The sequence below is a fragment of the Eretmochelys imbricata genome, chromosome 6 (genome assembly GCF_965152235.1).
Source record: "Eretmochelys imbricata isolate rEreImb1 chromosome 6, rEreImb1.hap1, whole genome shotgun sequence".
Lineage (NCBI taxonomy): Eukaryota > Metazoa > Chordata > Testudines > Cheloniidae > Eretmochelys > Eretmochelys imbricata.
The window spans coordinates 40,442,529-40,468,958 of record NC_135577.1 but is presented as its reverse complement, the minus strand read 5'-3'; the positions used below and the strand labels follow the sequence as shown (position 1 = coordinate 40,468,958).

At 42.0% G+C, this 26,430-nt stretch overlaps 1 protein-coding gene across 1 annotated transcript in view; it reads left to right on the top strand.

Annotated features, from left to right (window-relative positions):
- KIAA1549L (KIAA1549 like) overlaps nucleotides 1-26,430 on the top strand; it is a 203,213-nt gene that overhangs the window by 84,553 nt on the left and 92,230 nt on the right. The window contains exon 2 of the mRNA XM_077820236.1: nucleotides 20,820-24,689. Within this exon, the coding sequence (XP_077676362.1) occupies nucleotides 20,820-24,689 (3,870 nt within the window). The remainder of the gene's footprint in view (nucleotides 1-20,819; nucleotides 24,690-26,430) is intronic.

Genomic DNA, 26,430 nt, shown 5'->3' with positions numbered 1-26,430 from the left:
CTGTGGATGTCACCATTATATGGTCTGTCTGTGTGTAATTTAGAATGCTGTAAATTAAAGTACCTTTGGAAGTAAATTTGAGCCTTCACAGCAGTTAACATTAACATAATTAATATTTTTCATTCATGTGTTGGTGCTCCTTAGAAGTTATGTTAATAATTTAATCAACCAAACTTGAAAATAAAAACTTGGTTGAAGAACATGGATTAAAATTCCTGAAGTCATATAGTTCATCTCTGACAGCGGTATCTATTAGAAGACTTTTTCGATGGCCATTGATATTGCAGCTCCTAAATATTCTCTTTCTCGGCTTCACACTTGTGCCACTTGGATATCCAGATGACCTGTGACTAACGAAGTAAGTGGGAAAACAGCCTGAGTACTTGTGGCGCAAGTCTGAATTGGATTGGCTGGGTCTTAAACATTATCAGAATCTTATGCCATGGCTCTGCAGGAGGCCAAGAAGTATTCCTGTGCCTCCACCATAGTATCTGCAAAGTTCTGATCAGTGGAGCTGTTTCCTGTGATAGACAACTCGATTAACTGTGGCTGTCTGAACCTGGTATTCTGTTGTAATTCTCACGGTGATGAGTTTTCTAACTATTTTGTGGGTAAGATAACTTAGAACTGGACTGTGCTTACTGCCTCAGTAGAAGTGGAGTTCATTTCTAGAAGGACAAATTCAGTCTTCTCTGAGTTTTGCTGGGTATATATGAAGCAGCTGATAACAGCCAACGGGAAGTAATTTGGGTCATTAATGGAAGTAATTCTCAGTGCCTTCCTAAGCAAAGGCGAGGTTTCAGGTTCTCATAAAAAAGTAATTGTTAAAACCTTGTTCAACGTATGCAATCTTTGCCTTGTAATAAATTTGGTGAGGATTATGAAAATGATTTCACTCCAGCCAGTTAGGTTTTAGACCTGAATGTTCTACAGAAACTAGATTGCTGGTGTTGATGATTGCACCCTGATGATGGATGAAGATCAGGTATCTGCTAATTCTTTTTAGACCTGTCAGCATCTTGCTACCATTACTATAGAAGTATTTTTGACACAACCACAGAAACTAGTTATGAATGGAGGATTCACTTTTGATTGTCTGTTCCTTTCCTCAGAAATCTGAAAAGGGTGGGAGTGAGCAAGTACTCATCAGTTCTGAAGGTATTCCTAACTAGGGGTTCCACAGGATTCCATCTTTCCTCGTCTTCTTCACTGTGTATTTGGTATTGCTAATGGGGGTTGGTGAGGAAGTAGGAGTTGCAGTGTCTGCAAAATGTCACCCAGCTGTATATTTCAGTCTTCTCTGATCTTTAAGGTGTTGCAGAATAATTTATCGAGTGTCTGATGGCGACTGGGACATGGTGAGAATTATCTGACAATTTGATGTGGACAATGTGCAGGAGAAATCTGCTCTCGTGTATATAGCTGTTAGGGTAAGATGCAATCCCCCTCCTAATTGTCTTCAGAATTTAGTAGCTGTCAGAAAAAGATATAAAGGTTTATTATGTCACAAAAACCAAGACTATCTTAGATCCTTGTGGAAGGATTTTGAAGCAGCAGCTAACGCAAAAAATTCTTCTGTGTTTTGGAAGATGGTGGCCTTCTGCTCTGGTATATGTACTCCAGCTGAGGAACCCCATATTAATGAAGCCTGGATAGTACATTTTGGCCAGGTCATTACTGATTTCCCCCAAACAGTTTTTTAAAATCTAATTCTACCATAGTTGATGCAATCAGGAAGCCTCTCTTTGATTTACCACTCTGACCTTCAGTAACAGACAGTGACATATAATCCTTCATTTTAGCCCAATGAAGGAAAAATCTCCAGAGGAAGATTTTCTCCCCATTGAAGTTTTTCAGCAGTATCTTAATCTTGGCCTTAATTATTTACTGTCATTAATCATATTGGATGGATTCAATCTGTCTGGAAGTCCAGTATAATAGTTCCTATTTTTAAAAAGGGGGATAGAAAGAATCTTGCATCATATAGACCTATTAGTCTGTTAGATGTGACAGGGAATTTATTTCCGATTTCTAAACTTGAAATACTGGTTTCAGAAGCTAATTTGTTACATAAAGAACAATCCAACTTTAGGCTGGTAGAGTTACAACTGATACTTGTTTTATTTTATTCTATATGGTTTATAAATATACTTTGGTTAAGGGTACTAGATTGCTTGTTTCATAGATTTAAAAATAGCATTTGATTCTATTAACTGAGATAAACTTTGGGTGAAATCAAGAAGGATGGGTATTGATCTAAGACTTGTACATTTTGGAGACTCTACACCAGGGTAATATGGCTAGGGTAAGAAGTAAAGACAATGGAGAATGCACTAAGGTTTTCCTGTTTCCACGGGAGCATGCCAGGGATGCCTTCTTGTTAATCTATTTATTAATAATGTGGTGGATGTTTTAAAGGAAGATAATTTTTCTCTGCTGCAAATTCGGGGTAGATTTATTGTGGTGGTGTTATACACCAATGATCTGGTTGTTTTATCGCAAACTCCAAGAGGCCACCGTCACTTCTCATTTTTTCCTCTTATTGTAACATTCAAGACCAGGTCATGACCTTTGGAAAGAACTCTCCACAAATTGTGTGGCAGGTAGAAGGCCACTCTGTAGAACAAGTGTGTGCTTTTACTTAACTAGGGATAAAGTTTCATCATTCAGGCTGCTGGTCCCTGTATTAAGATTTTAAATAAAAGGCCCTTGGCTCTGCTCCAGGGGTGTCCTATTTTACCCACTTCTATGGTGGGAACAGAGTTGCTCCAGTGCTAAGAGTTTTTAATGCTAAAACAATAGTGCAGACACTCTATGGGGCTGAAGTTTGGTTTAGTGGCCAAATTTCAGCCTAAGAGATTGTTCAAAATAATATTTGAGGGGACTTTTAATTCTTTCAAATTCCCCCCTGCCTTATTTTTACATGCAAAGGTGGGTGTTCCTTCTGTAAGTAGCAGAGCTTGTTGTAGTTCTTTTCTTAAATTTTGGTGTAAGATCTGTACTCTTCCAGATTATTCATTGCCCCCTCTTTACCTCCAGGAGACGGAGGAACAATCCATGTACTCCTTATTTCCATTGTAAAAGACCCTTCTGTTTGTTATAGCTAGGATGGTTTTTTCTATTACTCATTATTGTTGATATCTTCTAATCAACATAACCAATTACTCAAACAGAGAGCGAGTGATACTATCCAGCAAGAACATCTAGCTATGATTCATGATTCTACGTTTGCCTTTTGGTTTTCTACTTTGAAGAGGGCTCATGTTTTTGAACCACATTTGAATGAGTAATCAAATCATTTTTTTTATGTCAGGCATATATTCAGTTAAGACTCCAAATCATGGAAACTGCTATCCTTAAAGGTAGATATGCAAAAGTTCCTTCACATCTTCATTTTTGCCCATGTAAATCTGGAGCATTGGAAGATCTACCTCATTATCATTTGCATTGTAGAATTTTCCAGCTTCTGAGAATGCTAGATTTTACCTCTTTTGTATACAAAATAATAAGGTTTTTAGTTTTTTCTCAATCCTTGGTAATAAGCAAATTGGTGGCAATTTTTGCCCTTTTCTACGTTGTGCCAAAGGAGGGAGATTTTATTAGGTTCTGAGTGACATTCTGAGTATTATATCGCTGTTGCTGCTGTTTTAGATTGTGTATGTTTTTCTTTTTGTATTAGCAAAAGACATATGTCATATGTGAGTCAATAAAATGTAATTGAATTGGCTGTGTGGCATAGGCTGTACCTAAACGTGACTGAGATAAACTTGTAGGATTTAAGCAAATGGAGAAAATAGCCGAAATTATATCGGCACTCATGGTTAACAGGATATTTCCATCCTCTGTGTCCATAATTCATTGCCTGGGCATCTTGCTGGACTCCCAAGTAAGGAGAAGCTGTCAGGAGCACTTCCTATAGGTGGAATGTGTCAAAAGAGGTTGTATCTCTTCCCTTCACATGCAGAGAGCTCCACACCATTATCTATGCCTTTGTCAGCTCAAAATTAGATCATTGCAATGTGCTCTGCATGGGGATTGTATCTTCAAACCATTCAGATATTACAGCTTGTGCAGAATGCAGTGCTTACCATGTAAAACAGGTTTAAAGAGACCACGTTACATTTGCTCCATGGTCTGCACTGGTTACCAACTGATTTCCAGTCAATCTGTGGTGTTGATTTAGACCTTTAGAGCACTCTATGGTTTGGGTCTTAGCTATCTGAGGGTATGTCTACACTATGAAATTAGGTTGATTTTATAGAAGTCAATTTTTAGAAATCGATTTTATACAGTCAATTGTGTATGTTCCCACTAAGCGCATTAAGTCGGTGGAGTGTGTCCTCAATACTGTGGCTAGCATCGACTTATGGAGCAGTGCACTGTGGGTAGTGATCCCACAGTTCCTGCAGTCTCCGCAGCCCATAGGAATTCTGGGTTAAGCGCCCAATGCCTGATGGGGCAAAAACATTGTCGAGGGTGGTTTTGGGGACATGTTGTCAGTCGCCCCTTCCTCTCTCCCTTTCTCCCTCTCTCCCTCCATGAAAGCAACGGAAGACAATCGTTTTGCACCTTTTTTCCTGGGTTACCCGTGCAGATGCCATACCATGGCAAGCATGGAGCCCGCTCAGCTCACTGCTGCTGTTGTGAGCATTGTAAACACCTCACGCATTATCCTGGAGTCTGTGCAGAACTGGGCTAAGAGACACCAGCACGAGGACGATTGTGATGAGGACGTGGACACAGATGTTCCTGAAAACATGAGCTCTGGCAATTGGGACATCATGGCAGCAGTGGGGCTGGTTGATACAGTGGAATGCTGATTCTGGGCCCAGCAAACAAGCACAGACTGGTGGGACTGCATAGTGTTGCAGGTATGAGATGATTCACAGTGGCTACAGAACTTTCGCATGCGTAAGGCCACTTTCCTTGAACTTTGTGAGTTGCTTCCCCCTGCCCTGAAGCGCAGGAATACCAAGATGAGAGCTGCCCTGACAGTTGAGAAGCATGTGACGATAGACCTGTGGAAGCTTGCAACGCCTGACCGCTACTGGTCAGTCGGGAATCAATTTGGAGTGGGCAAGTCTACTGTGGGGACTGCTGTGATCCAAGTAGCCAATGCAATCACTGATGTTCTGCTCTCAAGGGTAGTGACTCTGGGAAATGTGCAGGTCATACTAGTTGGCTTTGCTGCAGTGGGGTTCCCTAACTGTGGTGGGGCAATAGACGGAACACATATCCCTATCGTGGCACCGGACCACCTTGCCAACCAGTACGTAAACCATAAGGGGTACTTCTCAATGTGCTGCAAGCACTGGTGGATCACAAGGGACGTTTCACCGACATCAATGTGGGATAGCCAGGAAAGGTGCATGACACTTGCATCTTTAGGAACTCTGGGCTGTTTGAGCAGTTGCAAGAAGGGACTTACTTCCCAGACCAGAAAATCACCGTTGGGAATGTTGAAATGCCAATAGTTAACCAGCTTACCCCTTGCTCCCATGGCTCATGAAGCCTTACACAGACAGCTTGGACAGTAGTAAGGAGCAGTTCAACTATAGGCTGAGCAAGTGCAGAATGGTGGTAGAATGTGTCTTTGGATGTTTAAAAGCTCGCTGGCGCTGTTTGCTGACTAGGTCAGACCTCAGTGCAACTAACATTCCCATTGTTATTGCTGCTTGCTGTGTGCTCCATAATATCTGTGAGAGTAAGGGGGAGACGTTTATGGTGGGGTGGGAGATTGAGGCAAATTGCCTGGCGGCCAATTTTGAGCAGCTAGACAGCAGGGTGATTAGAAGAGCACAGCTAGGCACGCTGCACATCTGAGAGGCTTTGAAAACCAGTTTTATGACTGGCCAGGCTACGGTGTGACAGCTGTGTGTGTTTCTTCTTGCTGCAAACCTTCCCCCTTTGTTGATTTTAATTTCCTGTAAGCCAACCATCCTCCCCCCCTTCAATCACAGCTGGCAAAGGAAATAAAGTAACTTTTGTTTTGAAGCCATGCATTCTTTCTTTATTAATTAAAAAAAAAAGTGAGAAAACTGACAAGGTAGCCCGGATGGGGTGGGGTGCAGGAAGAGGGAAGACCAAGGCCACATTGCTTATTGTAGTCACACTACAAATCAAAACTGTTTGAATGACAGCCTTCTGTTGCTTGGGCCATCCTCTGGAGTGGAGTGGCTAGGTACCCGGCACCTCCCCCCACCCCATGTTCTTGGGTGTCTGGGTGAGGAGAATATAGAACTTGGGGAGGAGGACAGGCGGTTATGCAATGGATGCAGCGGGGGTCTGTGCTCTTGCTGGCTTTTCTGCAGCTCCAAGAGACGCTTCATCATGTCCATTTGCTCCCCCATTAGCCTCAGCATCGCCTCCTGCCTCTGCTCTTCATGCTCACTTAATGCTTTCCTGGCCTCTGCCACTGAATGCCTCTATGCATTAAGCTGTGCCCTATCAGTGCAGAAGGACTACCGGAGCTTGGAAAACATGTCATTGCAAGTGCGTTTTTTTCGCCTTCTAATCTGCGATAACCTCAGGGACGGAGATCATAGGGGGAGCATAGAAATATTTGCACCTGGGGGAAGATAAAAAGGGAGAGTAAAATTTAAGATGATACGTTTCTGAGAACAAAAGGGACACTGTTTCACAGTGAATCAAGCAATTCACAGTGGACAGCACATGTGCTTTAGGTACAAGGTCGCATTTTGCCTTTTATATTGAGTGCCTGCCAGTATGGTGACACATCACACATGGCTGGACAACGGAATTCGGTTTCCAGGCAGCCATGGTAAGCCTTTTGGTACACGGGGTTGGTTTCTTCCGCCTTCATAACATGTGGGAATGATTTCAAACTGCAGCACCATCGTTTCCCATCGCAAGCAATGCCAGTTGGGTTTCACATTTAAAAGGAGGGGCTGTGGTTTTCGGGTGGATGTGCAGCACACATTTCCCCCCACCCCTCCACATGGCTATTCTCTGGGATGATCCCTTCACCCCTGCCCCCGCCGCGTGGCTATTCTCTGGGATGATCCTTTCACCCCTCCCTCTGCCGCGTGGCTATTCTCTGGAATGATCCCTTTTAGCCAAGCGCAAACAGCCCAGCATGAATGGGGTCCTTTTACTGTTCCCTTACAAAAATTCCACTATTTCAACCAGGTGATTATGAATGATATCACTCTCCTGAGGCTAACACAGAAAGATAAAGACCGAATGTTGCTTGAATGCGACCAAAACCCAGGACCATTCGATGCTATGCTTTTTCCTGCAATGATTCCAGACGACTTGCTACTGGCTTGGCGTGGTAAAGTGTCCTAATGTGGAGGATGAAATAAGGCAGCCCTCCCCAGAAACCTTCTGCAAGGGCTTTCAGAGTACCTCTAGGAGAGCTTCACTAGGAGGGTGGTGAAACACTGGAATGTGTTACCTAGGGAGGTGGTGGAATCTCCTTCCTTAGAAGTTTTTAAGGTCAGGCTTGACAAAGCCCTGGCTGGGATGATTTAGTTGGGGATTGGTCCTGCTTTGAGCAGGGGGTTGGACTAGATGACTTCCTGAGGTCCCTTCCAACCCTGATATTCTATGATTCCATGATTTTATGTCCCTGGAGGATTCCCACTCCATCCGCAGACACGTTAACAGACTTTTCCAGTAGCTGTACTGGCTGCGAATGCATCCCAATTCTTCAGGGCAAATCAAACATTAAACACTATTGCTTTTAAACCCTGTACTGTAGTTACAAATATGCACTCACCAGAGGTGCCTTCTCCAGCTTCAGGGTCAGGGATCCCACCTTGGGAGGGTGTTGGCTCCAGGGTGGTGAAAAGGTCCTGGCTGCTGGGGAGAATGGATTCACCGCGTGCCTGCTGTGCATTCTCCTCCTCCTCCTCTTCCTCTTCTGCAGAATCATCTTCCCTGTTGCGTGAGACTTGCCCCTTGCAGGTGTCCACGGACAGTGGTACGGTAGTGGTAGGGTGTCCCCCCCCCACAGAATGCCATGCTCCTGATCATAGAAGCGGCATGTATGGGGCTCTGACCTAGAGTGACCGTTTGCCTCCTTTATCTTTTGGTAGGCTCGCCTGAGCTCCTTAACTTTCACGCAGCACTGCTGTGTGTCCCTGTTGTAGCCTCTTTCTACCATGCCCTGTACAATTTTGGCATTATATATTAGCATTTCTTCTTTTTGATCAGAGTTCTGCCTGCATAGATCCTTTCCTCATACAGCAATCAGATCCTGTGTCTCCCTTTTGGTCCATGCTGAAGCTCGTTTGTGATTCTGGGGGGACTGCATGGTCACCTGTGCTGCTGAGCTCACCACGCTGACCAAACAGGAAATGAAATTCAGAATTTCCTGGTGGGGCTTTTCCTGTGAACTGGCTAGTGCATCGGAGTTCAAAGTGATGTCCAGAGCAGTCACATTGGAGCACTCTGGGATAGCTCCCGGAGGCCAATACCGTCAAATTGCGTTTGCACTACCCCAAATTCGACCCAGCAAGGTCGATTTTAGCACTACTCCCCTCGCCGGGGAGAAGTACAGAAGTCAATTTTAAGAGCCCTTTAGGTCGATGGAACGGGGTTGGTTGTGTAGACACATTCATTTTAAAATCAACCTAACGCGGCTAAATTTGACCTAACCCCATAGTGTAGACCCTGTAATGTAGATCAGAGCTGAGACGCTGATTGTTTTTGTGTGTTACCGTGACAGTTGAGATCATCTGAGGCATTCAAGCAAACAGGCCTCTCCTTGTATAAACAGGACAGAACTGGCATTCTCTGAGAGGAGTCCTTGGTTTGGAGTTCACTGCCTTCCGTAGTTAACCAGAGCTGGGATATGGTGACCTTCAGGACATGCTGGAACACCTACTTGATCTCCTAGGCTTTTCTTGGGAAAGGGAAGAGAAGGGCTGATTGGTGGATAGAAGATGCTTGCTTAGGGAAGTTGTCTTAGGTTGGGAAGATATTGTAGAAGAGCTGAGGTCTTTTTCTTTTATGATCTGTGGGCGAAAGTCCTTATTTTAGTGCCTTATTTTGATATGTATTATTGATATTTTATTAAAAACTACTTTAAGTATATTTTGTATTGCATTTAGAGCTTCAAGTAGATATAGTTAGTAAAGATGAATAAATAAATCTTGATGACCTGAATATACATTGGAAAGTAACTCTCTTCAATAAAAGTGGAAATCTGGTTTAAGTCATTTAAGTTTATTCCAGGATTATCACACCCCCTGAAGAAGTCCAGACTCCAAATGACTGAAACACTGAGCTGTTCCTTGTCTTATTAATAGATATGTCTACCCAATGAAGAATTGGTGTTTTGGGGTTTTTTAAATTTGAAAAATGGGGTGTCAGATATTGAACTTGCATACTGTATTTGGTAGTTTTCTTACAGGGACTTGTAAAAGGCCATCCTGGGGCTGTGGTGTTGAGCCACAGAATAAAAGGAAAAAATGGCACAAAAGAAAAACTATAACACCATTTCATGCAGCAGTCTCCCGGCATGGAACCTCTCTGTTCCATTTGGTTTCCAGAGTGGTAAAACTATCCTCAGAAGGCTATCCTCAGAACTGGATCATTGTGTAGAATCTACTGCCAAGGAGCCTGGCAGGATCCTTTCAGTCATTGTAAATCAATAGAAAATGCAAACAGTCTTTTCTGAGGGGTGCAGTACTCTGGCAGGGATGAAGCAGTCTATTCCCCAGTTTCTCCCGACCTCTCAGTCTGGCTGGTTCTGAGAGTCTCCAGGCTCAGTTCTGTCCTAGACTGGAAGAAAAGAGAAAATGTTCTTTATGAGAGACACCAAGCTATTTCCTCCTCTTGCTTAAAAGCCTGCTCTGATGAGTTTATGGGAGACGGAGTCTCTCTCTAATTGACAGACTGAATAGGTAGGTTCTCTAGCGTGGAGCAGGGACTTAAGCCATTCCTTACCTGATCTAGTGTAGAACATGTGTTCTGCAACTAGTTTTTTTCATATTCCCTGGCTTCTAGCATCATAAAGCAAATAGGGCCAAGTTTTCAAACCTCAGCTCTGTAAGTGTGCAATTTGCATATGTGGTGGCTTGATCTAAACGCTGTACAGAAATACAAGGTTTTATGGACATGGCAGACACACATGCGTTTTTGTTGGTTGTAACCTTTTTTCAATATAGTCACCTTTACTGTGGGTTGGACTGAAACCTCAGAATCCAGTCTGTATAAGGGGCAGTGCTTACATGCACTGCCTCAGGAGCGGGGCAGGAACCAGACCGTGGTCCTGGAGTTTCCCCCTTTTTCCAGGGAGACATAATTTCAACATCCTTTTTGATGACCCAGGTTACTTTCCTGTCTGCATCAGCTGTGGTATAGGAACTGGTGCAGTAGGGGGCAGAGTCAAAGCTTCACACACTTCCCAACCCTGCCAAACCACCTGTGTAGAAGAGAGAGTGGCCACTCATGGTCTGGGTGGGGACCGAAGGTAAGAAGGCTCCTTATGAGCTCTTACTTCTCTATGCAGGTCACAGGAGGGCTCATGATTGAGCCCTGCGTTTGTTTGTATAGGTGAAAAGGCATAACTTCCTCTGAAATTGATTGCTTTCTCTCTTTCCTGCCTTGGCACATTTTGAAATATTTCCTGTTACCCGAAATGAAAAAGTTTATTAATCAATAATGGATGTTTTAATGAGTTCACTGCTAAGTGGGTTTTAGCCCTAAGAAGAAGGCAGTAAGTCAATAGCCTGAAGTATGGTAGAACAAAAGGTCATCCTAAATAGGATAAATAACTAATGAAATGTACAAACTATGGCTCAGTGTGTAATTTAAGTGAGTACAGAGTTCTCAAGACAGAGTTTTTAATTTCATATTCAGTTCAATTTGCTCTTTAGCTGCTTTTGCCAAGTGCTAGAGTTGCTGGTAGATTGTAAAGGTCACATTCTCTCCTGGGCAGACACTTTACCACTGTAATTAGTTGTGCTAATCTGCATTTTCAGAAGCTGTTAATCTGAAACAGAAGTTGTAAATGTGGAAGGAATTTTAGTTTCAGTGGATTTACTGAAGCTGTCTCCAGTTGCTACCACTGCAACTCATGCATGCATGTCCTGTCAGGCCATGTCTGTTCCTTCATGTGTCTTGGTTCTGGTCTCCTTGCTTCCTGAGATAGCCTGTGAAAGATTTAATGTTCCAGTAGGCAGCACACCACAACTTGTGTGTTCATGCTACAACTCAATGCCTTTGCCTCGTTAGGATCTTGCTTAAACCTCACCATGTACTTATACTTTTCTGGCTGTTATTTATCTGCATTTTAATATCAAATGCATGTTGATAGTCATTATGCCTGCTCTCACCCTGCTACTAAATACATTCTGCCCTTAATTAATAATTTTTATATCTCTGCTTCTCTTTGATAGTGTTGAATATTCACTGCTATTCAAAATGTCTTCCCTGAGCTTCTGAGATGCTATTTTTTCTTGGTTCTCCTGTTTGCTTTTTCGCCAATCTTTGAATATTTGTTCCAATAGCTTCATCTCTTTTTCCCATCTCTTTGTCTGCTGTGGTGCTGCAGGGATTTATTCCTTAGCCCTCTCCACTCTTTCTCTAGTCTCTCCTTCTAGGAGAGAGCAAGACCACCTAAGGGTTCAGCTGCATTACACTCTCTATTTTACCTGTCCTCTTCCTGAGCTTTCACCCTCTATCTAGTCCCTCTTCTCCACCCACTTCTTATATCTCTGCCTGGATGTCTTCTCACCACATTGAATTCAACATGGCTACAACTGAGTTTATCAGCTCCACCTCCAAATCCTCTACTCTCCCACTTTCTCTGCCATTGCTGACACTCTTCCACTCCATTTCCCTCACATCTAGGCCCTTGCGAAATCCTGCCACGTTGTTTCTTCCTTTCCTATCTGTCCCCACTGCCAAAAACTTAACCATGCTCCAGTAATTTCCTGTCTGCTCTCCCGCAACCACATTTTTATTGGTCCCCTTGTCACCTATTTTTTCCAAATCTTCTCCATTAAAAAAGACTACAGCTAAGGTTATCTTTCTTTCGCAGTGCTCTGTCTCCAAATGTGTGCACTGATCTCCTGAGTATTAGGTTCAAGCTTTTCCTGCATGCTTTCTTAGCCTTCCATAACTCTGTCCCCTTACACACAAGTCTTCCAAACTTTTCACACAGCTTTGATATATGTGTCGTACTATACTTCAAGAAGTATAGTCATTTATGCTCCTTCTATATCTGCAGTGATAACAAGTATTCCAGGTTCCCCCAAGGCCAGTTATAGGTGTAGTTATGTTATAGACAAAGATGGGATTTGGTCCTCTCCTCTCCAATTGCTACTAAACATACGGCAGGGGCCTCCAAAGGAAGTGTTGCTGCAACCTGTATGCATTTTTATTTGTTGGTCTCCCCTCATTTTTGCTTCTTTGCTTCTCCTTCCTCATCTCTGCAGCTGTTTCTTTGTGTCCCGTTTTGGTATGTTCTGCCCACCACTCACATACACATTTTATATCTTTCTTATTATTTGATCTCAGAACGGTAGGTGCTTATGTTAATCCATCCATTCTCAACTAGGAAAGGGATTGCCCAAATGTACATGAATTTGAGATTAAACTTCACATAATGGGAGGATTCTCTCACTTTCCGAGTACCCCAGCTGCTTGCTAATGGAAGATGGCAAGTTATGTGAGAGTGGGAGACGTTTCTAGAAATGCACTGGTAGCCAGATGGAATCATAAGAAATTTCACAGCAGTAATGTGACAGTCTTTTGAATCTGCCTAAAGAACACCTGGTAAGTAGTTCTGTAAACCTCACAGAATGAGTGTGGATGCCTGGGGGATTTTGTTCACCAAAGGATGTAAAAGAAAAATTATCAGCTGGCATAGAAAAATACTTTACTTTAAAGTGAGGAGAAAAGGACTGGAGCTGGGTAGCTGTGAGTTGTGGAAGAGAAACAGCAGATGACTCCATAGCAGATGACATTCTTATTTGTTTTTTGCTACTCTAAGTTATGCCATGCTTTCCTCTATGTGTCAAACTGTGATAATGTCAGTTTGACACTATCTTGAGTCTACAGTATCTCTTGTATGCTGCTGATGAGAATGATGACCTTCAAGTGTGAAGGAACAGAGGACGAGAGAGAGAATGTTACAGATCATACGTGGATTGATGTTGATGTATTCTGATGTTCTAGAAAGCAAAGCCTGCAGAAAAAAAATAAATCTCTCTCTCCATGTTTCCCTCTAGGACTCACTTCAGAAAGCAGTAGGTGAGTCTTGTATAATGTAAACCATGCAGAAGGCTTTGGCTCTGGGTTCTGTTACAGTATGTGTACCAATAGTCAGTTAGTACAATTTGTTAGTGGTGTAACAGACTGGGCAATGATGAATTTTGAGGTCATTTAAAGCAATTTTAAACCACAGACTGGCTAAAGCCCTGATTCAGCAAAGCACTTAAACACGTGCTTAATTTTAAGCATGTGTTTGAGTCTATCCTTATTCAGCAAAGTGCATGCTAAAATTCCATTGAAGTCAATGGGACTTCAAGTTAATTACATGCTTAAGTGGTTTGCTGAACTGGAGCTAAAGGTTTGGAAAGAAGGCACCCCATAGTTGCTTTTTAAGGTCTCCTAAATGTATTTCTAATGTCAGACAACAGTTTCTGTATTGTACAGGATACACCATTAAAGAACACACTCTGTACTTCACACAGCCACTGCAACTGTTTTGGTGGTGTGACAGGGTCGGGCCAGATGGGTACAGGAGAGTAATAGAAGGCAGATATATTAGCCCCAGGCTAAGTAGGTTCCTTTTCCCTAGGTAAGGTAACAGGGAAGTTTCCAGAACAATCAGGAACCTTCTGGAGACAATTAAGACAGGCTGATTAGAACACCTGCAGCCAATCAAGAAGCTGCTAGAATCAATTAAGGCAGGCTAATCAGGGCACCTGGGTTTTAAAAAGGAGCTCACTTCAGTTTGCGGTGTGCATGTGAGGAGCTGGAGCAAGAGGCACTAGGAGCTGAGAGTGAGAATGCGGACTGTTGGAGGACTGAGGAGTACAAGCATTATCAGACACCAGAAGGTCCTATGGTGAGGATAAAGAAGGTGTTGGGAGGAGGCCATGGGGAAGTAGCCCAGGGAGTTGTAGCTGTCGCACAGCTGTTCCAGGAGGCACTCTAGACAGCTGCATTCCACAGGGCCCTGGGCTGGAACCCGGAGTAGAGGGCAGGCCCGGGTTCCCACCAAATCCTCCCAACTCCTGGTCAGGCACAGGAGGAGTCGACCTGGACTGTGGGTTCAAAAAAACGGCCAAGCTGAGGGCTCCAAGGCGAGCAAATCCGCCAATAAGCGCAAGACCCACCAAGGTAGAGCAGGAACTTTGTCACAGTGGCTAGTAATGTTCAAGACATGTAACTCGTTGAGCCACAAACAACAGGAACAGCAGCATAGAGACCAAAGTGTTGCAGTGTACTTGTCATGAAACACGGGCCTTGAACCTCAGTCCACAGAAACAACCACACTTCAGTCCTCCAGTTGGCAGCCTGCTGACAACCGCTGACCCAGGATCCATGAACCCAGCCCCAGTTTGAGGCTCCATCCCTGATATCCTATTGGGGGAGTCCCAGGGCAGCCAATAGGCCTTCTGCCTGTACTTAAGCCAGCAAAGGGAACAGGAAGCTGTCCAAAGAACTGGGATCCACCCTGCTCTGGACAGTGTTGTACTTCCTGCTCCTACTCCTGCTCCCCCAGCTTGACTTCCCAGCATCCTGTCCCAGATTGGCTCCTGCACTCTGACTTGTGATTCTGAGCTCTAGTTTGTCTTTTGCCTCTGACCTCCTGGTATCCTGACTCCGCCTGACTCTGGTTATCAGCTTGTGGTTCTGATCTCCAGTTTGTCTCCTGCTTCAGATCTCTTGGTATCCTGACCCAGCTGATTCTCAACTCCTTATTGTGGTCTGACCACTAGATCTGGTTTCCCACAACCTGGCCTTGACAGTACCTATTGTGCTGCAAGCCTTTTCATGCAGGCTGATACTCCTGAGCTGGCTCTGCAACGTCATTTCCAGCCCACCACTCCATTCTTTCCCCTATAAAATAGCATCTCATTCACTGGGTGTGGTTAGCATCCAGAGGTAGTTCCACCCCGAGGTTGGCTGGCATAGCCATATTCTAGCTGATCACGATTCCTCTGTTTGCCTAGCTCCTCTTGCTACTACTGCTGCCCTATCTACTTGCCTCTGTCTCAGAAATGACACTGCTAAAATCACTCCATCATAGGTGCAAGGCTCCTGGACCTTATTGGTTAATGCGGAAAGCCTGATTATGATTTTTGGCCCAGAGGTCAGTCCTGGATACCTTCTTGGTGCTGTGAATGGTGTTATTAACTGAATAATCCTGTTTATCATAGGAATTACTAGAAGCTAATCCTGAAAACTAGACAGCTCAGTCCTTCAAGTTTCTTCCTTCCTCTAATGATCTAGTCAAAGAATATTACCGAATGCTAATAAATGTGGCTGGGTAATCATGTGTAAGAGCAGAAGTGGTAGATTGCAAAAATTTGATGTAAATGTATGTTACTTATGTAGGACCTCAGTGGTTTGTGTAGCAATTCCCTTCAGTTCCTAGTTCTATGATTAACATTTGGCAATTAATTTTGTGTTTTCTTCATACAATAGCAATCCTATATAAATGAAACTTCACTTTGTTGGTGCTAAACTAATCCAGATGCTAATTTTGTAGGGATGTATTGTACAGAACCATGTACTTTGCTATTGACTTATAATTAGTGCTTCAGAACCAGGTGAAACCCCTGCCCTAACTATTGTAAATGTGCAAGTGTTTTTCCCCTGTTTTTTTGTTTGGGGGGGTCTTAGAGCATTAGGCATTAGAGCCCTGAATTGATTTGATTTACTTGGTTGTATTGCATGGCTAAGGGTGGCATGAGTTCTACAGGTTGACTGTGCATTGTGTGAAGAAGTACTTCCTAATGTTTGTGTTAAACCTGCTGCCTATTAATTTCATTGGGCAACCCTAGCTCTTGTGTTGTGAAGGGGTAAATAACACTTCCTTATTCACTTTCTCCACACCATGATTTTATAGACCTCTATCATATATCTCCCCCCTTAGTTGCCTCTTTTCCAAGCTGAATAGTCCCAGTCTTTTTAATTTCTCCTCATATGGATGTTGTTCCAGACCCTTAATCATGTTTGTTGCCCTTCTCTGTACTTTTTCCATTTCTAATGTATTTTTTTTTTTGAGATGGGACAACCAGAACTGCACATAGTAGTAATGGTATGGGTGTACCATGGATTTATATAAAGGCAATATGATATATTTCTGTCTTATTATCTATTCCTTTCCTGATGATTCCTAACATTCTGTTCACTTTTTTGACTACTGTTGTGCATTGAGTGGATGTTTTCAGAGAACTGTCCACAGTGACTCCAAGACCTCTTTCTTGAGTGGTAACAGCTAATTTAGACCCCATCATTTTGCATGTACAGTTGGAATTATGTTTTCCAATATGCACTACTTTGCATTTATGAACATTGAATTTCAGCTGTCATTTTGTTGCCCAGTGACCTAGTCTTGTGAGATCCCCTTGAAACTCTTCGCAGTCTGCTTTGGCCCTAACTATCTTGTGTAATTTTGTATCCTCATTTGCCATCTCACTATTTACCTCTTTTTCCAGATCATTTATGAATATGTTGAGCAGCACTGGTCTCAGTACAAATCTCTGGGGACACCTCTACTTACCTCTCCCCACTACGAAAACTGACCATTTATTCCTACCCTTTGTTTCCTGACTTTTAACCAGTTACTGATCCAAGAAAGGACCTTCTCTCTTATCTCATGATTGCTTATTTTGCTTAAGAGTTTTTGATGAAGGAGCTCTCCCACTGCTCTACAAAAGCCACCTCCACAAGGGGCGTAGCTACCAGCCCTGGTGCACTGTCTATGCTGGCACTTTACAGCGCTGAAACTTGCAGCACTTGGGGTGCGGGGGGGGGGGGGGTTCACACCCCTGAGCAAGAAAGTTGCATCGCTGTGAAGTGCCAGTATAGACAAGCCCTTAGCTTCTCTGAAACAGCCTTGTCTTCCTTGAGTGCTCCTTTAGCACCTCAATCATCCAGGAGCCACAGTGATTGTTTGGCAGGCTTCCTTCTTCTGATATACTTAAAATATTTTTTCTGTTAGTTTTTGAGTCTTTTGTTATTTGCTCTTCAAATTTTTTTTTGGCCTGCCTAATTGTACTCCTACACTTGACTTGCCAGAGTTCATGCTTTTTTTTTTTTTTTTTTTAAAGGATGTCTTTTTGCCTCTAACCACTTCTTTTACTCCGTTGTTTAGGCATGGTGCCAATTTCTTAGTCCTCTTATTAGTCTCTTTAATTTGGGATATACATTTAATTTGAGCCTCTATTATGGTGTTTTTTAAAAGTTTCCATGCAGCTTGCAGGCATTTCAGTCTTGTCACTTGTGATTGTTGCTTCCCCAATAGTTGGTGGAAGCCCTTTTGTGAGTGGATGCAAGGTATTTTTCAATCAATTGAGGGGAGAACAATGGGTGTAACATCTGTATTGTAGACATAGGGCTGTGTGAGTCACATTGCTTCTCAGGGCTCCCCCTGGGAGGTTGTGTGGTTTATGTAATACCTCCGATACAGGACTGTACTGAAGAGCACAATCTAGCCCATTGTAAGTACAATAATTTAAACTAATTTCCCCCTATATAATATTTTTCTGCCTATATTTAGGAAATATCTGAGGGTTTCATTTTGGTGCATAATATTCTCCTCTTTCTTTCATTCCAATTAAGTATGCTCCTTCCCTAAAATAATTTGTATCTGGATGCTTTATTCTCAGCATATGTTGCAACAAAGCCATTTCTCATCATGATCCAATACAATTCTTAAACAATATAGTAAGAGGAAAGGTCTTTAATCCCTGTAATGTGAAAATGCTAGTTGGACTTGATATTAGCTTAACTACAGTGTGTTAATGCTAAATGAAAATACTGTTTCAAAATAGTTTGGACTCTGCATTTAATTTTCACATTAAGATGTTTGCTATATGGCAAACAATAATATTGAGTTAGTAATAAACTAATCTGAACTACCTTTCACTCTGCAGTACTTTGTCAGCCACTTGTGCGTATCTGTAGTTAAAGTGTTTTGAATGGAAAATCTGTGTATATGGTGGGTTGGAGCCCAAATACAGGACTAGAGTAATAGAATCACAGATTTAAGACCAGTAGGAACCACTTCGATCATCTATTCTGACCTGTGTGTATGTGTACAGAACAATGTGCAGCACAGATGCTGCACAGAGAAGGAATTGAGCCTAAGGCCTTGTCTACACTACAGGGGAAAATCGACCTATGTTATGCTACTCCAGTTACGTGAATAACATAGTTGGAGTCGATGTAGCTTAGGTCAACTTACTGCAGTGTCTGCACCGTGCTGTGTTGACGGGAGATGCTCTCCTGTTGACTTACCTTACTCTTCTTCTGGTGGAGTATTGGAATTGACCAGAGAGCACTCTGAGGTCGATTTAGTGGGTCTTCGCTAGACCTGCTAAATTGACCCTCACTGCATCAATCGCAGCAGCATCAATCCCCAGTAAGTGGCCTCAGACTGGCATGATATCTTCCATGTTCCTTGCTTATTCCAGTGGAGTCATGATCTGCACTGGCCCCTACTGGTAGTAGGTTACCTCTTCCCAGGCTGGCTCAGCTGCACTGACAGGCTTATTGGGAGGCTGAGCCAATGCCCTGCCTACTTCCTACCCACTTGACTGAGTGGTGCAAAGTATTGAAAACTGTTAAAATTACAAGCTATCACTTCAAGTTTATAAGTGGTTTCAAGGGAACTTGAAACCACTTATAAACTTTAGTTTCAGAACTGCTGCCTAGGGACCGAATGGCTAGGCAGCAGTTCTGCGGAAAAGGACCTAGGGGTGACAGTGGACGAGAAGCTGGATATGAGTCAGCAGTGTGCCCTTGTTGCCAAGAAGGCCAATGGCATTTTGGGATGTATAAGTAGGGGCATAGCGAGCAGATCGAGGGACGTGATTGTTCCCCTCTATTCGACATTGGTGAGGCCTCATCTGGAGTACTGTGTCCAGTTTTGGGCCCCACACTACAAGAAGGATGTGGATAAATTGGAGAGAGTCCAGCGAAGGGCAACAAAAATGATTAGGGGTCTAGAACACATGACTTATGAGGAGAGGCTGAGGGAGCTGGGATTGTTTAGCCTGCAGAAAAGAAGAATGAGGAGGGATTTGATAGCTGCTTTCAACTACCTGAAAGGGGGTTCCAAAGAGGATGGCTCTAGACTGTTCTCAATGGTAGCAGATGACAGAACGAGGAGTAATGGTCTCACGTTGCAGTGGGGGAGGTTTAGATTGGATATTAGGAAAAACTTTTTCACTAAGAGGGTGGTGAAACATTGGAATGCGTTACCTAGGGAGGTGGTGGAATCTCCTTCCTTAGAGGTTTTTAAGGTCAGGCTTGACAAAGCCCTGGCTGGGATGATTTAACTGGGAATTGGTCCTGCTTCGAGCAGGGGGTTGGACTAGATGACTTCTGGGGTCCCTTCCAACCCTGATATTCTATGATTCTATGATTCTAAGGGGGAGTAGGAGGTCTGTAGCATCTACTCCAACATTGGTTGAAGTCGCATAGCAATGTGTATGTATGTGCAGGGAAAGCATCAGTTTTGTTACATCTGTAGTATAATTACCCACGCCCATTGCAGGGGCGGGGTCTGCTTCCTCTTATGGACTGGGTACATAGGCTGGGCCACAATCTGGCTCACAGTGAAATGGAAGAGGACAATGATAAGCTTTAGTTGATTGATTATCTCATGAAAAACAACAACAAAATGTTAATTTTAATCTTGATTGAGTCATAATTAAAATAAAAAGAATGTAAGGTTTTCTGAATTGTGATTTTTAAGCGTACTGTGTAATCATTTTAAGAAAACAAAGCTTAGGAACAATAAGGTGTAGAATGCTAAATAAATTGGTGCTGGAGATGTTTTATACATCTGCACATATCAAATAAGGAGTTTAATTTCCTCATTTGTTTTTAATCCCCCCCTAATCAATTTCATTCCTGTTGTATTTTCTTGCCTTTCTGCCTATAATTACACACGTTATTATAGCTGGCAAGATGACCATGTACAGATGCTTCATAGAGGAACCCAACCAATTTTGACTCTATTCCCATAGTGTACAGTATGCTAAATCAGTGATGTTTGGTTGTCAGAATCCATTCCCTCTGTATAGCTGCTTCTAATCCCTAATATTTTGAGCGGCAAGGTGGTTGAGGTAATATCTTTTATTGGACCAGCTTTTGTTGGTGAGAGAGACGAGCATTTGAGCTTCTCTCTCACCAGCAGAAGCCAGTCCATTAAAAGATATTGTCTCACCCACCTTGTGTCTCTAATATTCTGGGACCAACACGGTTACAACTACATTGCATATAATATTTTGACACAGTATGAAGATGATAACATCAGAAGTTGTCTCGGGTGCAACAACTTATCTTCCTATTAGGTTAAGCCATCCTAATTTATGAGCAATATTAGTAATTATTTTGTATTATCACTGTAAGTAAAGCTTGGCGTTATCTTTAATTTTTCTGTATAATGAAACAATTAGAGAGTTATGTTTTACTCACATTGCACTTCTCATGTTCATATTTTTTAACTTTCTCTGATGGTTCATTCATTATGTCCTTCCAACACAGAGAAATAAGTCATTTACCTAGGATTAAACATTTTCTATTCAGATTCACTGGCGTAGTGTATCAAGATAACACATTTTTTGCAAAATATTCATTTTAATTATTTTTTACAGGTACCAAACAACACCAAATAAATGTTGCCCCTTCTACAGAGTCTCCTGCTCACTGGAGATCTATATTTTCACCAACATGGCCTTCAACAGAAATTAAGTCTTCCTCAGTGGCTGACATGTCAATGAGACAGACATTGGAGAATGCAAACTTGCTTCAGAAAATAAAAACAACACTGACTGGCGCCAGAACTATGGATCAAACTAATTTTTCGCCCACTCTTTACCAAGGCAGCGGAAATAGTGCATCCCAGGAGCCTTCCGAGGTTTCAGCTGAATCACCAGTGAGGTCATCCTCTCAAGATGTAAATGAAACAGCTGTTGTATCAGGTTTGCCTCAAATCAGTATGTTTGCCACATTGTCCACAAAACCATCAATGACACATTCAAGTACTGCTGTACCATCTCAGCTAACATCATTAGAAACACCCTCCATTTCAAAAGAAACCACATCAGGATCAGACATTCTTGCAACTGTTCCATCACCATCATTTTCTTCATTGGTAATACAATCACCTCATACCATTATCTTTTCTAAGTTGACTGTACTACCCACCAAAGTGCCTTTATCCACAGATACTGAAAGTTCCTTCCACATAGATTCAACTGACTCTCATTTTAGTGCAAGCAGAGATAATCCACCAAGCACAGTCACTGCTGTAAATTCCAGTACATTGAATCACACATTATCCAGAAGGGGTCCCAAAGAGGTCACGGGTACCACATCACTTAATAGCTTTGGATCAACAATGATACATTCCACAAAGACAATGGGAAGAGTGTCACCCTCAGAAAGTACCTCCCTACTTTCTGCACACTCTCCAACTTCTCTGTCAGTAATTTCCTCTCAGTCTTTCCTACCAATAGCTTCTGAAACTGTGTCATGGTTTCCTACTGAAAGAACTTCATTGTCTCACTCAACAGATAACGTGTCTTCTTCTGGAGCAATACCCACCAATCTGCCATTCAAGGCAGTGGTGACTGACAGAGAGAATGACGTCAGCCCAGATGCATCGTCACCAGCTTTTAATAGTAAATCAGAGATTCCAATGGTTAGTACTTCATTCTTTCATACCGTGGGCACTATATCTGCATTACCAAAAGTGACGAGTCATCAGTCTTCAACATCAACTAATGCCATGTCGGGTTCTACCAAGGCAATATTTTTATCACCAGCTTCTAATAATCCAGTGGGACTCTCCCATTCAACAGAAAATAGGTCTTCCTTTACTGTGCCAAGAACATTTATTCCAGATGCAATAAGCACCAGCAATGCAGTAGTTCCACCACCAGCACCTACAAGTATATCAGACTTTCTTTTCAGAAAAAACACACTTCCTTATTCAACAGATAAAGAATCTTCCTTAATAACTGTGACAAATCATACCTTTAATATTATAGCACATACTAACAATGCAACAAACTCAACACCAGCCTATGAGAACACTTCTGTGTTCCCTCTAATAAATATTTCGTCCTTTCGCTCAGCAGTGTCAATCAGTCAAGCTGTTGGAAAAGAGGTGACTGATACAGTTTTTGAGGCCAATACAGTGGTATTATCAAGTGATTTTGAACATACTTTGCAACCTTCTGATGGCTCTTTAGTTAGAGAGGCACCCCATCAGTCTTTCGAAACAGGTAGTACAGCCAAAGTATACACCAACATAGATTCTAACAATGTCCTTTTTTACGGATCTCAGCATTCCAGAGTTTCTCCAGAAACTCGACCCAGCAAGCGCACAACAGGAACAGTGCTGCCTGAAAGTATTTTGAAAACAGAAGTCATCAGTTCTGTTACTACATCTGCAGTATCATTACCCACTCCCAATACAGGCCTTTCAAAATCTGTGCTCACTATTAAAGATACACCTGCTATTCATAATTCTACAACTTCACAGCTTTCAGCTATTAATGGAGAAAGTCCAGCTGTAGACTTAACAGAAAATGAAGAAACAAATTCAGAAACATTCACCATTGTCACTCCACATATAGAATATGCCCCTCTACAAGCTTTAAATAAATCTGATCTTACCACTGATGAAGTTTCAACCACAGATGATACAAAACCATGGACCACTATTGTGCCTTCAGAATTATATGCATTGCCATCATTTGTTCCAGCAACAGAAGCTCCACACAGCCCAGCGTCAGCTTTCTCTAATATTTCAAATGCTGCCTCTGAAAGCAGTTTAGATACCACAAAGATACCTATACCTATAATCAGTGCTTCAGCTTCTGAATGGACTACTACAGCCGTGCTTACTTCAGCTGGTGTTAGTGTTCTGTCAGTAAAAGAAACAACCAACATTCCAATAATGGAAGTTTCTCCAAGCACTTCTTCATTAGAAACTGGGTATCACGCCCCATATTCAACAATTTCAGGTCTGCAACAGCAAATAAATGATGTTACAAACAAACAAACTGCTTCTATCTCTGTAACTTTAGAAACGTCTACATCTGCAAAATCTAATCAAAATGTTTCAACTTCACCTTTGACTGAAATTAAGTCTCCTAATTTCACACAATTTAACATACGTTCATCTGCCCTGGAAAGGTCTAGTGTTCAGTATTCGCCCCAGGCTACCACTACAGCACTACCTGCAGCCCAGTCAAAAAAAGATACTGACACAACTCAAAATGTTACTGAATTCCTCACTCTCAGGGACACTAACTTCACTGCAAACTTTGAAGTATCCCCCCATCTGTATTTGCCTCCAGTGAAGGATTTTGCAACTGATGATACAAGTACTGCTTATAGCACTCTGAAATCTCAGACAATCCATGGTGACAATATCTCTTCATCAACAAAAGCCTTATACACAACACCATCTGAGCGACCACTGGCTTCTCAATTCACTGACAATTTGATTGTCTCAGCTAATAATGAAATTAGTTCTATCAGTGGTACACAACCAACAATTTCTTCCTTTCCAATAGCCAAACAATCTTCAAGCTCAACACTGATATCTATTCTAACTCCAGAAAAATACTTGTCTTCTGGAAATTTGACAGACTTTACAAACAGCTCTGTTTCAGAACCACCGAGTCACTTGACTAGTGTTATTCAAAAACAAGCTACGTTTAGTACAGAAAGGTGGCATGCAAATGGTACAGGTGATATTCTAATTACAGTTGCTGTACCTAATGAAGCTACCAATGGCACCCCATCGCAAACACATACCACCAATGCTTTGCAGTCAGTCATCATAACTTCTGTCCATGCATCACCCACACATATAACCTCTGCTTTTTTGCCAACAACCAACTTTACCCATTCTGTCATTACAGTGCTACCTTCAGTGTCGGCAGGTGCAATACCTACAGTAGCAACTTCAGAAGCAAAATCAGTAACAGGAAAATCTGCGCCAACTTCATCCTTGTTTTCTCTAGGCAGTGAAAATGCACCCTTGCTGTCTGTGACAGCATTAAGCACGTTGATATCAACACTAGCAAAAAATAACAGTGCCTCAAAAATGACATCAACAGTAGAAACACATACAAACTTTCCGTTTGCACCAAGACACACACCTACATCACGCCCCCACACCGTTATGTTTCTAACCAATAAAGTTAGCACAGTCACAGCTTCCACACTGACATCCACAACACACACACAAAGACAGATAGAAACCACAGTACTTGACACCAAGAAATTTACAAGCTCAGAAATCACCAAAACATCAACTGCATATCCACTGACAATTACAGCAGCTTTGACATCTATTACAGCATCAGCGAAAACAACTAGGCTCCCCCCTGCTCCAGTGGAAAACAATTCTGCTGCTCCTACAACTGCAATTGCAACTTTTGCTAATGTGACAACAGTTCCCCCTCCGGAATGCCAGCTGTCCAGTAACCTTATGGTTAAATCAGGTATGGATCTATATTCAGCTTGTTTGATTAGAAATACATCCGTTTTGTATGAAGTATAGTTCATCATAAATAGAAAAGTTGTTTAAATACTGGTTAGTTTACTAAATAACTTAAGGGCTGTAATGATTAATGTGGGGATTAAATACAATGGGGATGACTACACTAACAAGCCAAATAGATAGGTTATGGTGAGGTTAGTAAATATAGATAATAGATTTATATATATACTTTTACATTCTACTGTATACATGCTCAAAGGAGGTATCCAAATCCCATGCTCCAGGGCATGAGCTGCACGGTGGTCAAGCACATTATGATAGTTTGTTCCTTCCTCTGCAGTGCCAGGCAGAGGTAACAGATTGAAGCAGGTTAATATACTAGATAGACTTTTGTTCTGATATGGAATGGCATGTCATTCTGTAAACTCCTATGTACAGAAGAATTTCAAAGCGATGTTTATATCATAACAGTGCCTCAAAAAAGCATTTCATATCATACGTTTTCAAAATATTTTATTGTCACATGTTGACATACTAAATTTTGATAATAGCACCACTTGTCATTGCTCTAATCTTGGTTTCTTAAACTTAAGGTAAGGCCACTCCTAAGAACAGTCAATTGAATGGGTCTTTAGAAATAATTTTTTGCCAGTATAAGGGACTTATGCTGGTGGTGTAGTGCAGTAGTTATCAACCTTTCCAGACTCCTGTACCCCTTTCAGGAGTCTGATTTGTCTTGTGTACCCCAAGTTTCACCTCACTTAAAAACTACTTGCTTACCAACTCAGGCATAAAAATACAAAAGTTTCACCACACGCTATTACTGAAAAATTGCTTACATTCTAATTTTTTCCATGTAATTATAAAATAAATTGATTGGAATATAAATATTTAATTTCAGTGTATAGTATATAGAGCAGTATAAACAAGTCATTGTATGAAATTTTAGTTTGTCCTGACTTTGCTAGTGCTTTTTATATAGCCTGTTGTAAAACTAGACAAATATATAGAGATGAGTTGATGTATCCATGGAAGACCTCTATGTACCCCTGATTGAGAACCACTGGCATAGTGTATCACCACATTAGATGCTTAGCTTTGAGAGTTACAAAAGGAAGGGGGAGGTATAGATAAAAGGATATGTCAATTTATACAGGCATGAGAGGGGCTTGGGAGAGTGAAATCTGGAAATGATCCTCTCTTGGATATATTATATCCTTTTTCCTATGTCTGAGGCCCCTAAATATCTGCTGCACTAACACGACATGGGCAGCAGCTGTGACAAAATGACAATATCCTGTAATATCTTGAACAATCTTATGGAATTTAGATAAATTTTATTGAATTAAGCTAAACCTTATTGAAGTAGGTTTGATACTTTTGGGACACAATGTATTAAAATACAATTGTGTATGTGCTTTTGCGGCATTGTATGTACCTTCTCTAGGAGGGAGTGCGGATGCTAATGAACGTCCTCTGTTATCAGCCTTCGATGCCATCTCCCCTCTAAAGCTATGCATATACTCTCCCGTCAGCATCTTCACCAGATGTGCTAAAGTGGCGCAAGTGCATTGGAGTAGCTGCATCGATGTAGTGCTTCTAGTGTAGACTAGCCCTTAGTCTGTCTGCAAATTATGCTACAAAGATGCCATGGGTAAATGACCCAGTCTTTGCCCCAGAGCAAAAAACAAAAGTTCGGACAATTTCTATAATGAAAGTAACAGTGGATATGAAATGCCATT